Source organism: Cinclus cinclus, chromosome 22, assembly GCF_963662255.1.
Source record: "Cinclus cinclus chromosome 22, bCinCin1.1, whole genome shotgun sequence".
Classification (NCBI taxonomy): Eukaryota; Metazoa; Chordata; class Aves; order Passeriformes; family Cinclidae; genus Cinclus; species Cinclus cinclus.
In genome coordinates this window covers 3,574,290-3,588,327 of record NC_085067.1, presented here as the reverse complement: position 1 = coordinate 3,588,327, position 14,038 = coordinate 3,574,290, and the positions used below count along the sequence as shown (strand labels likewise).

The 14,038-nt window shown below is 39.1% G+C and overlaps 1 protein-coding gene across 3 annotated transcripts in view; it reads right to left on the bottom strand.

The window, feature by feature from the left end:
• The window catches only part of NCOR1 (nuclear receptor corepressor 1), a 53,693-nt gene that overhangs the window by 28,379 nt on the left and 11,276 nt on the right, over positions 1-14,038 (bottom strand). For all 3 annotated transcript variants that reach the window (XM_062506879.1, XM_062506880.1, XM_062506881.1), the window contains exons 2-11: positions 11,872-12,049; positions 10,449-10,591; positions 8,738-8,933; positions 7,614-7,796; positions 5,579-5,692; positions 4,227-4,283; positions 3,753-3,805; positions 2,955-3,021; positions 2,401-2,573; positions 360-450 (exon numbers count right to left, since the gene is read on the bottom strand). In XM_062506879.1, coding sequence (XP_062362863.1) covers positions 360-450; positions 2,401-2,573; positions 2,955-3,021; positions 3,753-3,805; positions 4,227-4,283; positions 5,579-5,692; positions 7,614-7,796; positions 8,738-8,933; positions 10,449-10,591; positions 11,872-11,979 — 1,185 coding nt within the window. In that variant the 5' untranslated portion in view covers positions 11,980-12,049. The remainder of the gene's footprint in view (positions 1-359; positions 451-2,400; positions 2,574-2,954; positions 3,022-3,752; positions 3,806-4,226; positions 4,284-5,578; positions 5,693-7,613; positions 7,797-8,737; positions 8,934-10,448; positions 10,592-11,871; positions 12,050-14,038) is intronic.

The following is a 14,038-nucleotide window of genomic DNA, read 5'->3' as shown; positions in this document are numbered from 1 at the left end:
ACTTATGGGCAGCTAAAGGAAGCGGTGTCGTAACTGATGAAACACCCAAATGATGGAGGCTTTGAGAAAAGGAAGAGTTTTCACATGTTTGTTACAGCTGTAAAAAACTAGGTTGCAGCAAGCCTGCAGTGAACAGCCACATGAGAAAAATCTAGGGCAGATGCAATTAGAAAGCAATACCCTCCAAAAAAAAAAGTGTTTGTAAGATCTGCTTCAAGCCACACTTCACCCAGATTCTCTTAAAGAGGGAAGAGCTTTCTCTCATCAATGACACAAACCCCCTACAAGACACCTTTCACTGCAAATTAAGGATATTTATTGGCTGTGTTTCTACAGCAAAGCACAGCCACCAGCCTCACCTCCTGCTCAGAGAGTCCATCGATGATTTCTGAAATCTCGTGTTCACTTCTAGCAATGGTTGCTGAAAGGCCAGCCCCTCTTTGGCCAACTCTGAAATGAGGGGGAAACAGAAGGAAAAAGGATGAAGTGGAAATTAGCTCTATCTGCAGGTTTTGTACACCACAACAACCTCCAAAATTCCTTATAATGCTGTTTGCAGTCTCTCAAATCAGTTAGGACTGGTCTTTCTTAAGGAGGGTCAGAGCACGAAGTCTGTTATGTCCTGTTTGGTTTTACAGTCAGTTTGCAAAGCTCAGCAGAAAGGACATAAAAATCACCATATTACCTCACCAATTCTACTCCAAAGTAGGTGCTTCAGATAAATGAATTTGCTTGTTCTAAGCATGAGAAATGTTCATCAGTGGCACAGAAATTATCCACTTAATTAGTACAACTGATACACTTTGAAAGAGCCTTTTTTTTTTTAACAAAACCACACTAAATTTGCCTTTTATCAATTTGGCCAAGTTACTAATACAGCACAGAGATTTGTTACAACAAAAGAAGATTTTCCACGTTTCAATTGATGGGGAGAGCTGTAATTTGGAAGAATTTTTCAGCTTGTGATCTTTACCCTTAGGTAATCATCATAATAATATACTACAGCATGTGGGTCAAAAAGCATTTCAGAGGTAAAAATCACTACTAAATGGAGAGACAAAATACCTCAAAGATGGTACTGAATTTATCCATTTGCACAAAATCTGAGGAAAAAACCCTTAGTATTTACATGGCAATAGTATTAGAGCACAGCTGTAGAGAGAAAGGCTATTATTTTACAGAATGTAAATATAATATAAAGAGATGACCCCTTCTCAAGTTGTTTGCAATTACAAAGACATGATATATTCTTAAAGTGCAACTTCTTATGTATGAGTGCTGTTCCCATTCTAACAGTTTACTTTCTTATTTTCTTGATTCCCCAAAATCTTGCAGCCTTCACAGTGTATTGCAAACTCTCTGCTTTCCCCATGTTCTATGACAAAAAAGTGATGTAGACAGATGGTTACAAGAGAGGAGATGAAATCTTTATGGGGCTGTATTGAAATTATGTGTATTGAAATGATTTTGAACATCAGATAAACAGATTTCAACACAACTGAATCAAACTTGACCTAATGCTGATTTAAATCCTATTTCTCTAACTACAATACTGCAAGGTGAACTCTCAAGTGAACTGCACTTCATTCCTTTTAAGATTCCTTGTAGTTTCCATCTAGCAAATGTCTGATAGATTAAAATTAAATAATAGGGCCTTAATTGTCGCACCTTGAATATTTTAAAATGCAAAAACGTCTGTAATAAAATTACCCAGCAAGTACAACAAAAGATCAGTCAAATTGTTAATTAAGAAGATAAATGGTTTTTGAGTGTGGGGGCTAATGAATACAGGATCATGAAATACAGGAGTAACACAGACAGTGACAGAAAAATACCAGTGTAAATTAGGGTGTGTGCCCAAAATGAAAAGCTCAGGAGAAGCTGATGCTCCAACTGTCTTCAGAACTCCACAAACCCCTTTTTGAGCAGCTTAACTCTTGTCTCACTGACACCACAACCTAATCAGCCTTTACTAATTGGCCCTTTTCCTGTGTTCCTTTTGGAAAATAGGGGGTTTGATGGCAGATCTGAAAAGGGACATGGGAAAGGAGCCCTGTGGACATCACCACAGCAGCCTGAGAGGACACCAGGGGATGAGGCTGGCACTGCTGGCACAGCTGGAGGGGAGGGACAGCAAAGGGGACATGTGTGACAGTGGACAGATAAAGTCATGGAGATCCTTAGGATGGGAAGTGAAACTTGAGCTCAGTGCCATGGAAACACAGTGAACAAAAGGAAGAACACTTCACTTTATACTCTTTGACAGGCTAATATTCTTTTTAAAGCAATGAAGTGATAAACATAAAACTTAATTAAAATTAATTGACTTTATAATAAATAATTTTAAAACTGAAGACTGAAGAGATGTTTTGCAGGAATATTTCAAATCTCCAGTAATACCTTTGGAATCTTTCTTGCTGCTCTCTCTGTTTCCGGATTTCTGGGAATTGTTTCTCGTAGTACTCCCGTGTTTTGCTCTCCTTGGCTTTCCTTCGTGGGTTATTTTCTATCCTGTCTACTTTCTTCTCCCATGCCTCCATCAGCTGATCATAACGTTGACAGATTTTCTGTTCCTGTTAAATTCCAAAAGCAAACCTTGAACTAAGCAAAATACACCAAGCGATCAGTACTTGTCACATAGGCAGGCTGCTGGAATGCACAGATTTTTCCTGCTCCAGTCCCTTCCACGTAGAAGATGACTTAAACCAAATTTCCAGCAAAGAAAAGGTGAGGAAGTGGATATAAAAATGTAGATTTTTGAATATTATACACTCTTTCTTTGCTTTACACATCCTAGTGGTGTTTGGTAATTGCCATGACTGCCTTCCAGAAATATCCCACACTTGTTTTACATAAGATCTTATTTTTCCAATCAACATATTTGGGAATGCAAGACAAGGGTCCAGACGGAAAACCAACCACATGCTCCTTTTAGAAAATCATGGTGCTCTTACCCGTTGTTTTCTTGCATGGTTCCTTCTTTTAAAGAATAGGATCAGCTTTTTCCTCATCACCTGGTTTCTGGAAAACAGAATTAGGGGAAAAAAGTGAACTACATAAAAATCAAGCACTTCAAAAGTACTCCGTAAAATCCATCTCGATTCTAGATGCCAGATCTTTATTATGGATAATAGTTTCAGGGTAAAAAATAGGGAAAATTCCCAATGAAGTCAAGATACCTAAATAACCTAATACTGTATTTTTAAAAAGAGGAGATTCTTGAAGATGGCTGGAATAAGCAATTGAGACACAAAAGGTTCCAATTTCAAGGCAGGTGCTCTGCTTTATCACAAGACAGATAATATGCTAAAATTAAAAAAAACTGATTTAAGCTATCATGCTTTTATGGGGAAAAAGTCTTTGCAATTCAGCCCTAATGTTAAGTTTTCCAATATATTATTCAATAAATAAATACTTTGGAACTGCTAAACAAATCTGTTGGATGGAGTGGCACAAGAATTACTTTTTTAGGAGAAATTTTTTAAAGGACAGCCAACTTAAGTTTTATTATTTATTTTTGTCTTTAAATGAAGATAGAAAGCCAGGGCTTCCCTCTGCCTTCAGCCCATATAATGCACAACTTGCAGAACTGTTTTACAACAAAGAAATCAGAAAGTTACATGGACTGGAAGCTTTTAATTATGGTTAAAACTCACACATGCTATTTGAAGATGACAGCAATGAAAAATGTGAGGGAATGTTTAAGTCCAGATGCCCTGAATGGGACAATGAGAGGGTATTAAAGCACTCACGTTTTGATGTTTTCATGGTAGACCTTGGTGTCTGAGGGTTGGTTGTAAAGTGGCTGCAATTTGGGATGAGAAAGGAACACTTAGCACTTTGCAATGCTTGGAACTGTAAATGTGTATGCAACACATTTAACAATATTTTAGTATTCTGAGAATAGTGCACTCAATCTGAGATGCAGCAGGGCTGAAGGGACTACAAGATATTCAGCACAAAGCACACATTTCATTACTTAAAATTAGATTATAACTACTTATGTATATAACAGTCCTTCATTTCTTCATGCTTCAAACTCTTCTCTCAAACATATTAAAATCTGTTTTAAAAATCACACTCAAGCCCCAACTCACCAGTGCATTTAGACACACATTTCTTCTATACATAACCACAGAACAACAGCTGTTCAGCACAACAGAATTAGAGCAACTGGCAACACAGAAAATAGTACAAAAGAAAAAATCCAGAATTCCACAACTTACCAATTCAACTTTTGGACCAAGACCTTCAAAAATCTTGTGAGCTTCTTCTGCTTTTTTCTGCAAATAAGATTTTTTTGGTACAGTCTGAGTAAATCCTCTGAAGTTCATATCAAATGTGGATCTGAACTCTGTTCTCTGCTAAACCCCTGCCTGACCACACGAGATCCTTCTTAACCTACTTCTGCAATGTTACCTCAGCAAATAAAGAAACCTGGACTTGAATTGTGTGCTAGTGACTCTGATCTCCAAGTCTAGAAGCTTATAGAGCATAAAAACAGAAACTGACCTCTGCAGTTCAAAAAACCACGCATTTCATAATGCAGCAAATAATTATAAAGAGGAAGAAAGGTGTCCAGTAAAATAAAGTATAATTAGCTTTGAAAAATGGAATTAAGAGACTAAATTCTCCAATTGCCAAATCTGGGAGTGTGAATCCATGTGTCCATAAACACACAAGGTATGTCAAAAGGTCCTTCATTCACACTAAGTGAAGACTACAAAATAATTCTAACCCCTTCTTGCATGGAATGCTGGGGATACAGTTGCACTGTACAAAATCTAGTATTGTGTTTCAGGGGGTTTTTACCTCCTCAAATTAAAAAAGAAATAAATCTGTTGTAATAGAAGTTAGCTGTTCCTCTAAACTACAGAATAAAATTGGGAAATTAAACAAACATATGCCACTCTCACAGAAATTCACAACACTTTCAAAACACCCAGATATCTGACTCCCCTGTCTCAAACTACCATGGGAATAAAGGGCAGGAAGCATTTTTGCTGTTACTGTTGGCAATATTACTGAGCTCCTGAACTTCCCTCACCACTTAAATAACACAAGCTCATAATTCACCAATATAATACTACTTTATATCTGGTCATTTATCCAAGTCTTAAGTGCCAGAAGTCAGTTTATAAAGAAGGCACAAGATCCTACAACATATGCAGTTTTTTCTCTTCAGCTCATTTAAAAGTAGAATCTTTGGCCAAGTTTGTCAGCTCATGTGAGGTATAGGGAATTCAAGACGAATTTCTGAGGCATTTTTCATATCACACACTTAAAAGGATATATATGTGTGTGTTTTTATATATCTATAATTCATACATTTCAGCACAAGAGTCTAAGGATGAGGCCCACAGCTCAGAGTGCTTACAGGATAGAAGGAAGATTCCCACAATCAAGAATAAAAATGTCATAAAAAAGCCTTTCATTTAAGGAAGCAAATGAATAGCAAAAGAGGGGTGGACAAATCAGTAAAACAGAAAAATCTGCCTCATGGAAGGAAATGAAGACCTAATGGGTGTCAGCAGAGAGGCAGTGAGAGCCCCCTGGGCGAGGCTCAGAGGACACTCACCCGATTCTCATCGTAAATGATCTGCACGATGCTGCGGTGCTTCTGCTCCACGGGAGGAGGGGACACCGGCCTCTCCGGCTCGGGAGGCTTAGCAGCTTCTTCTTCAAGTTGTTGCTAAGAGACCAAAGAAAGAAAATCAGCCATCCATGTTCCCCCCACGAGTAATTAGTCATCAGAGATAAAATACATAGCTGATCAGTCAGTACTGCCTCTTATTTCGCTTTGCACTGACAAGGAATGAAATGGTTTTAATGCCCACATTAAACAAGGGACAATAACAAGACTATTTTTCATACTATTGGTAACTCAAATTACCTGTTTACAAGACTCACCTGCCTTGAAACAGGTGGCATCTTGATAGCTAAAGCCACTGTCACTTTGTAATTTATCACTACTTAACTTTAAACACAAGTATCAACTTTGGAGAACAGTTACATCAGAGCTGCCTTCTCCCAGTGGAAATAAACCACAGAGCTGCCTTTCTGCACTGGAGATGTTCAAGTGTCATCATTACTGCTTTCTTATGGTTTCAAAAGGTACAAAAGTCCTCCCAACACTCCACAGAGAACATAATTCTAAAGGTACTTCACAGCAAAAATAAACCACTCAACATGCATTAAAGTTCTAAGACTGTTACAATACCAAACAAGCAAAAAAACAAAAAACAAACAAAAAAAAACCACCAAAAGCAAAAAAAACCCACCCTGTAATCCCTTCCTAGCTACTCCACCGCTGTGATTTACTTTCACATCACATAAATCTGGTCCAGTGACATCTCCATTTTTAAAATATCCTTCACCCATGCCTGCCACAAATATACAGCAAAGAACTTCTGACACCAGGGATCCCTCCTGCCTTACAGTCCCAGCCAGAATGTGCTACATTGCTGTGCAAGAGTTCCCTAAAATTTTAGCAGAATGCCCTAAGAAATGGACTCCATTATTTCTACATCAACTTTGTAGTTTTTTTAAAGTCAAATCACAGACAAATGTGCACAAATGATCCTTCATAGATGAGTTGCACAGCACTTGCTGATTCTGTGGAAAAGTGCACAGAGAGATAAGCATCATTAACACACAAGCAGGTACCCAGTGACACCCTTTTTTGTTTTTCTGCTGGAGGTCACTTTATACAGGTCATTAAAATTCAGATGTAATTAAATGCTTCCAGATCATAAAAACACACAGCTCCTGAGAGCTGTCTGTTTGTTATCCTGGATCTACAAGTTAACAAATCCTACAGTGTAACTCTCATTTCCTCCAGAGTTCCAACTAAAAAGAAGTGAAGCTGGCACTTTTTCAATCTGGATCTCTGAAAGTCAAAAAAGGAAAAGGAAACAAGGACTTTGTTTTTGTCAATGACTAACAGATGCCTCGATTGAAGGGTGGGTTTACTTGGCCACAACAGCTACAGAGAAAGCAACAACTTCTGCCAGCAAACACTTCCTTTGCTTCCAGTGGCTGAAGTGAAGTTCTCTGATGCAAAGCATAGCCAGGGCCATAAAAAAAGAAAAAAAAAAAAAAGTTATATTTCCTCCTTTATTTCTCTGCTCTCTGTGTTTATTCACACCCCTCCTACCGCATTTTCCCCCAAGGCTGACCTTAGCTCCAGATGTTAAGATCTCTTGCCCTTGGGAAAGCAGATGATCCAGGGACTTTTGTACAAGCTCTGGTTTTGGAGATGCATGCAAGGGATTCTCCCCTTGCACAGACTATGAAAGAAGAAAGATGATCCTCCCTTCAGCCAGCAGGCAGCTCTGAAGCTGAAATTACAGTCAAAGTGCCCTTGTTTCACAGCAGTTTCAAATATAAACCCATCTACTGCTGCTGTTCCCATGTGGCTTTCTCCTGCTTTCAAAAATGTTTAAAACTGTGTGATGTCCAACTTATTTAAAATAAAATCATACACATAACCTTTCCTTTCGAATTCTTCATCTGTTTCATTTCAAGTAACCAAAAAATTCACCATCACCAAATGAGGTTTTTCCACACCTCTTTCACTGGCAGAAAACAAGAGCAGTGCCTGCTGTGCTTACTTGCTTTTTCTTCAGTTTCAGGATTTGCTGTTCCACTTTTGCAATTTCACGATCTACCCGGTCCATGCTCTGTATCAATTCTTCCTTTGACAGCTTGGAAGGTGAAGCATTTTGGTCCTCCCCACAAGGCTGACCAGAAATTGGAGAAGATGGTCCCTCATGCTTTCCTCCAAAAGCTGGGTCCTTCCAAGGGGACAGGAGATGGGGAGGAGATAGAGAGGAAATCAATCTTAACTGGGGAATGATCACCCAGGAACTAACAATGATTTCCAGTTATCTGTATCTCTGCTGAGAAGTCAATTAAAGTTTTCATAATGTTCTAAATCTTGCATGATAGTGAAATTTCAAAGTCTAATTAAAAACACCATACTGTAATATTTACCTTGAAAGCAAAATAAGACCCAAACACCTTCCTTTGAAAATACATCTTCATAAATGTAAACAAGAACTTTTATTTTTAAAGAAAGGGTTACATGAGAGCCACTCCTCAATGCTCTGCACCTATACTGAGGAGAATATTCTTGAAGATAATCATGACCAGCCTGATAAAACACATCTGGAGTTAGTTGTGGTTATAAATGTGAAGCTCTCTTGAATTTAGCTCTAATATCCAATGCCTAAAATAGAAAATACCCACCCTAAACTAGATTGTCCTAGATTTAGCCAAAATGAGACAGTGACGAGTATAATTAGTGTTATGTAAATAAGCAGATTCATTTCAAATGCTTAAAAGGGAAAAGGGGGTGGAAGGAAGTACTTTGACTATTCAGTCCCAATGTTAATTACAGGAAAAAATGGACTTGCATGCATTTGCCAGCAGCTTTCAGTTGAAAAACAGAAATATTTCATGCACTATGCTACAATAATTTTACAACTGAGGCTTGAGTGACTTATGAGAGTAGTGGCAACTCAGAATTCCAGTCTATTTACTGTGTTTGAGTCAGACTGTGTAAGAGAGTAACACTGACTCATGATCACAGCTTCTGATAATGTGTAAAAGTAAATTTTGGGATTAAAGGAAGAACCCAAACAAACAAAAAAATTACCTAACAAGAAAAATCCGATTAGCTCACTGCAACACAGAAAGTTAGACCTTCAGCACTGTAACAGCAAAATGGCTTTACCTTCTTAATATCTGCAGATCTCAACCCTTCCTGCAGAGGATGCACTAAAGGCAAGACAGTGGCTGCACTGACACGCTGGAAATGGGAATCAGACACTTGTTCAAGACGTGGTCGCTTAGATTCCAGTGAATCATGATCTGTCTGAGATGGACCTGGATGAAACTGCTGTTCATATCCAGTTCTCCTTTCCTGAGGCCTACACAGAAGAGATAAACTGTTAAAATAGAAATTTTTGGTACAAGAAAAATCCTCAATGCTTCTCAGTTTTAAAGGAGATGCGATTCTGTGAGATGCAACCTGCTGAACAGTAAAGCAGATAAATGTTTTAAGTAAGAGCTTCAAAAATACAACAGTTAAAATCCATTGGAAAAGAGAAAGTGAACTTGAATCTCAAATTAAAGGCACTCCTATCATTATATAACCTTAAAGAAACTCAGCACTGCTCAAGAATATTGTTCAAATGAAAGCTCTGATTCAAATTATTAACACACCAAAAATCCATGAGAAAAACACACTACTTCATTCCACTGAAGATGGCCACAACAGCTCCATTATTAAATTTTTGCAGCCAAATAATTTTTAAATACACACAGAATGCCTGAGATGAGCCATTAGTCTGTTTGGAACTTGATCTCTACTAAAATGCTACTCTGTGACAGAAGCAGTCATTGATTCAATCTATGAGTCATTTAAAGACTCCTCCTTCTCAGAAAAATGCTCAACAGTTATCACTTGCTGCTCCCAGTGCAGTGCACAGGATGTCAATAAAAGACCCTCATATACTTCAACATCTTCCTATGAAGTGCCACTGAAGAGACGACAGCAGAAGTTTCCTGCAGTTTGCCAGAACTACCAAATAAGCTTTTACAAATTTACAGTCTGGGGGGGGGGGGGGGGGGGGGGGTGATTTACTACTGCAATAAACCCAATTTTGAGAACTCTAAAAGCTGCTGTGATTCTCAGCATTAAAACAGAGCCTTACTGACATTTTGCTGACACAAGATTAAGGCAATATGGAAGCCCCAGTTTTCACTATCATCAAGTTATTTCTGGGAATATCCTAATGAGATTTTAAGCCAGACCAGTATTTACATAACATTCATCATGGGTATTTGTTCAGAACCAGACTAGTCACTTATAGCCAAAATAAACCTCCAGCAGTAATCCTGCATATAAAGTTGCTCCTAACAGATATATTCACTAAGAGTCCAAGGCAAAAGAAGGTTTTTACAAGCAGTGAGTGCAGGAAAAGAAGAGGCTGTTACAGGCACTAACACTTACTTACAACTGTACATCAGCAGCCTAACACACTAAAGAGTTGAGTGCATAAATCGTATTTCAATCTCTCCCCTAAACAGAAGCACGTTCCTGCTAACTTACTACAATCCAGTAAATGTAATTCTGATCTGTAGTGGGATTTTAATCTCTGAATTTGATGTTCAGAGAACATTCAGTGTTCTTCAAATTAATGCTTGACATTGCCTGAAAACTTTCTTGAACCTATCAGCAGCACAGCAATGATGATGCACATTGATCATCCCTCAACATCCCCCATGCAGCGACCCGTTCCACTGGGCAGGAAGTTATTGGCAAACCAAAAGTAAACTCCAACATCTGATTCACTGCTGCTGTCCACTCTGCACGTCCTCAGGTAACCCCAGAGCAGCTGCATGCACAAGATTGGTGTTCACACCTTCCACTTCAGCCTCACCTGTCAGAGCCTGGGTGGAACTCGGAGAGCAGGGAGGGCCTGCGCCGGAGCTGCTGCTGCTGCTGCTGCTGCTGCTGCTGCAGGAGCTGCGTGGCCTGAGTGACTTCCAGGTGAGACGAGCGATAGTCGGGAACAGCAAATTCCTGAGGGGAGCACTTCTCGTGTTAATAGGAACAAAAGCATTCAGTGACCATGAGCAGTTCCAAAGATATTAAATACAGAGTAACACCAGATCGATAAAGTCTTATTCCAGCTCAAAAAATGTTGGCGAATGGCAGTTCCGAGACTTAAATAAACTTTAAAGAGACTAAATATTTATACTAGGAATTCCACCTAATTTATTAACAACTTCTAACAAAACACAGATGAGTCAGCAGCAAGCAGAGGAATAGCCTTTAAAAAACATCCTTTAAAATCAGTCTTGCACATCCAACTGCAAAGTGGTAAAATGAGAGCAACCTTGAGGCAATTTTTTTTGTTACTACCTCAAGACATTTTTATATGAGACACTATTAATCAGGACTGAGTCACACAAGATGCATCTTCCCAATGATACAATTTACAATCAAAGTGAGGTACAAGACTATTTATTTGCATTTTTGTGTGATCAACCACTTGCTTTTAAAAATTATATGCAGCTGGCACTAACCAAAGAGAAGCTCTACAAGACATGTAATAGATCATCACCCATGAGATTCAGTTTTCATAAATTATCTAAAAATAAACACAGAGCAAGCCAAAAAGCTTCAGTTCTTGAATTTCCTTTTGCTAACATGGAAGTAGAAGAAAACATCCACAGTATCTGCAGCAGGAGGAGAATGTCATTAAAATGAGGGAAACCTGAACTGTTGTAAAGCCAACAGCTGGTCCTCCAGAGCACAGAGCACAGGATGGCAGAATAAAAGCTTGGCAGAAATGAGCAAGTAATATATCCTTAGAAATCCTTTACTCCCATTCTGGCCAGCAGAATTCAGCTGACAGCACTGGTACAGCTGCTTCAGAAAAAAAAAAAAATCAGCGTAACATGAGTTTTTACACATTCTGCACCTTGCACAGAATTGTGTCAAGTACCACATTTAACTTACAGAGATTCTAGCCCAATACTGCAACAGAAGTTTAGGAACACAACCCCTACTGAATTTACTCAAACCATGAGACACCAATGATAAAACCAGGATGTTTATATTAATAAAGGGCAAGGAGGGCAAAGTAAAACAGAAGAAGCCACTCACAAGTACTTAACTAAGCAGACTGACAGCAGCTCTCCCCAGCAGGGCACACAGATGTGTTTTCAAACGCGAACGACTCGTGTTATCTTAGTTTAAAAACCAGAAATAATCCCTTTCTTTTTTTTTTTTTTTTGGCACGGCAAGCACTTGAACTGCAGCCTGGCTACAGCCCAGGCTCCCGGGTGTCCCCTTACCTGCTGGTGGCGGGTGCTGGGGAAGGTGTACTGCACAGAGTGGGGCGGGTACCGGCTCTGCTCCGTGCTGAAAGCTCCTTGGTTCGGAGGGTAGCCTGAACTTGACATTATCAGGGAAGGAGTCTCCACAAAGCTGTGAGATCAAGACCAGCAAGCAATCATGTTTCTAGGAAACCGCCTAAAGGGAAAAAGATCGCTGATAAGCACTGAAGTACCAGATGTACTCACAATACATTACAGCCATAGTCACCTAAGCAAAACAACCATTACCAGTAAAAGCTTTTTCCTGATGTATTTATTTAATAGGTTACTCTAGTCTGAAACACGTTAACGGGTCTTAAATGGGCTCAAAATGAGACGTGTCAGCATTGTCTACACAAAGATTTGAGGATTATATTGTCGGAATACATCCTTTTACCAGTTACCAGTTGAGTTAGAATTTGACAAGAAAAGTAGGTCACTTTTAATAAATTTTAAAGAGGTTATAAGTCTATAGATGGATTCTGCATTTACAGCAAATTTCCTTAGTCAACACAAAGTTCACTTTTGTTTCTTGTACAAGGTTTTTTGGATTCTATGAACTGTTGCTGACTTTCAGATCCAGGTAGTCTCAGGGCTGCACTCAGTGTCACCTACAGTTCACTAAATCCTAGTGCATTAGTCAGGCCCCAAATGCCATCACCATCCAACAGCAGCTTAACTCAAGCAGTCAGTAAAAAAGGCACTCACAAAGCAGAAAACCAGCTCTGCTTCAAATGCCAGCATAGTTTGGCTCCTACAGGATGCCAGAAACTGAATATACTACAAAGCCTTAAAACAATCCTGCTTAGTTGACAATCAATGACTACTTTGCCTCTACTGCATTCTCCAGCTGCAGATGGAGAGCAAACACTGAACTGCAAACTGACTGGGGAGAGATTTGAAATACTGCAGAAATCCAGAAAAGTTCCCTATCAAAGTCTGAGCATGCCTGAGGCTGGGTATAGTTCCAGCTGCTAAAGCTCCAAATAAACTGATTCAACCCGGCTCCCCCATCAATGTTTTGAGCAGGTAAATTACAGCTCTAAGCAAAAAAAATGGGACATAAATATATTCTTAACAGAAAATATTTTTCTCTGATAGCTCAAAAGATATAATCCTGGGAGCCTGTGTATTAAATCCAGAGTTCTATCAGATGTGGAGCAAATTCTCCACCTGTTGCCCAGAGTCCAGCAGACATATCAGACCTTCAAATAAACTGCTGATCTCTGCCTCAATGGCTACATTTCACAGCACATTAATCCACAGAATTTCACAGACATCACCTATAAAGTTACACTTCTGAATTGCATTTTCCATTATCAGTCAATAGACAAAACCAGCTCAGCAAAGAGCAAGCTATACAAACAGATCTTAAAGTATATCTGACTTATTTTATCTTTTCTGTTCTGGTCAGGAGATTTTTTTCCTCCTTAACTCTCCATCAAACAAAGCTTAACATATTGGACTACCAGAATAATGAGACAAATTTATATTTACCTCTTAAACCTGATTTTTCAGCTATGAAAAATCAAAGAAAAAGACAACAGTTTCTCTTTCAAAGCAATACTACACATCACTAGTAGTGTGCTTTATGGTAGCTATACATCTATTGTAGTACCTATAATTCATATCCAAGTGACAAGCTGTAACAGAATGCTTCACCATTAACATTCATTATACTTCATCATTCACACTGCATTCATTGGAGTACAGCTTTACCTACTATGTGATGGTCTAATGGGTCTGAGTCATATGATTTCCATTTAATCAAGGCACAATGTCACAAAGCCAGCAGGCTCAGCTGCACACATTGTGAAGCAGAGAGGTGTCCCTGAGCACTCCACAGTACCCCTAAATCCAGCCCTAGCCAAAAAAAACCTCTGATTTTCCTTTCTTACGTGGACTTTCACAGCAATGAAAGCTATGGCACATAGCTGTCAGCTCAACCCATGTTTACTGATGGGATAACTCCTCCTGTCACAGGCTGGGGCACATTCATCAATAAATGAACTGGCTCCATGGTATAAAGATGCTCAAACACTTGAAGGTTATGGAAGTCAAATCTCAGTTTGATGAATTGCTGATGCCCCAACCTGTGCTCCCTCAGCAGCTTCATGTGCAGAGATCTGAAGAATCTGGGGATGCA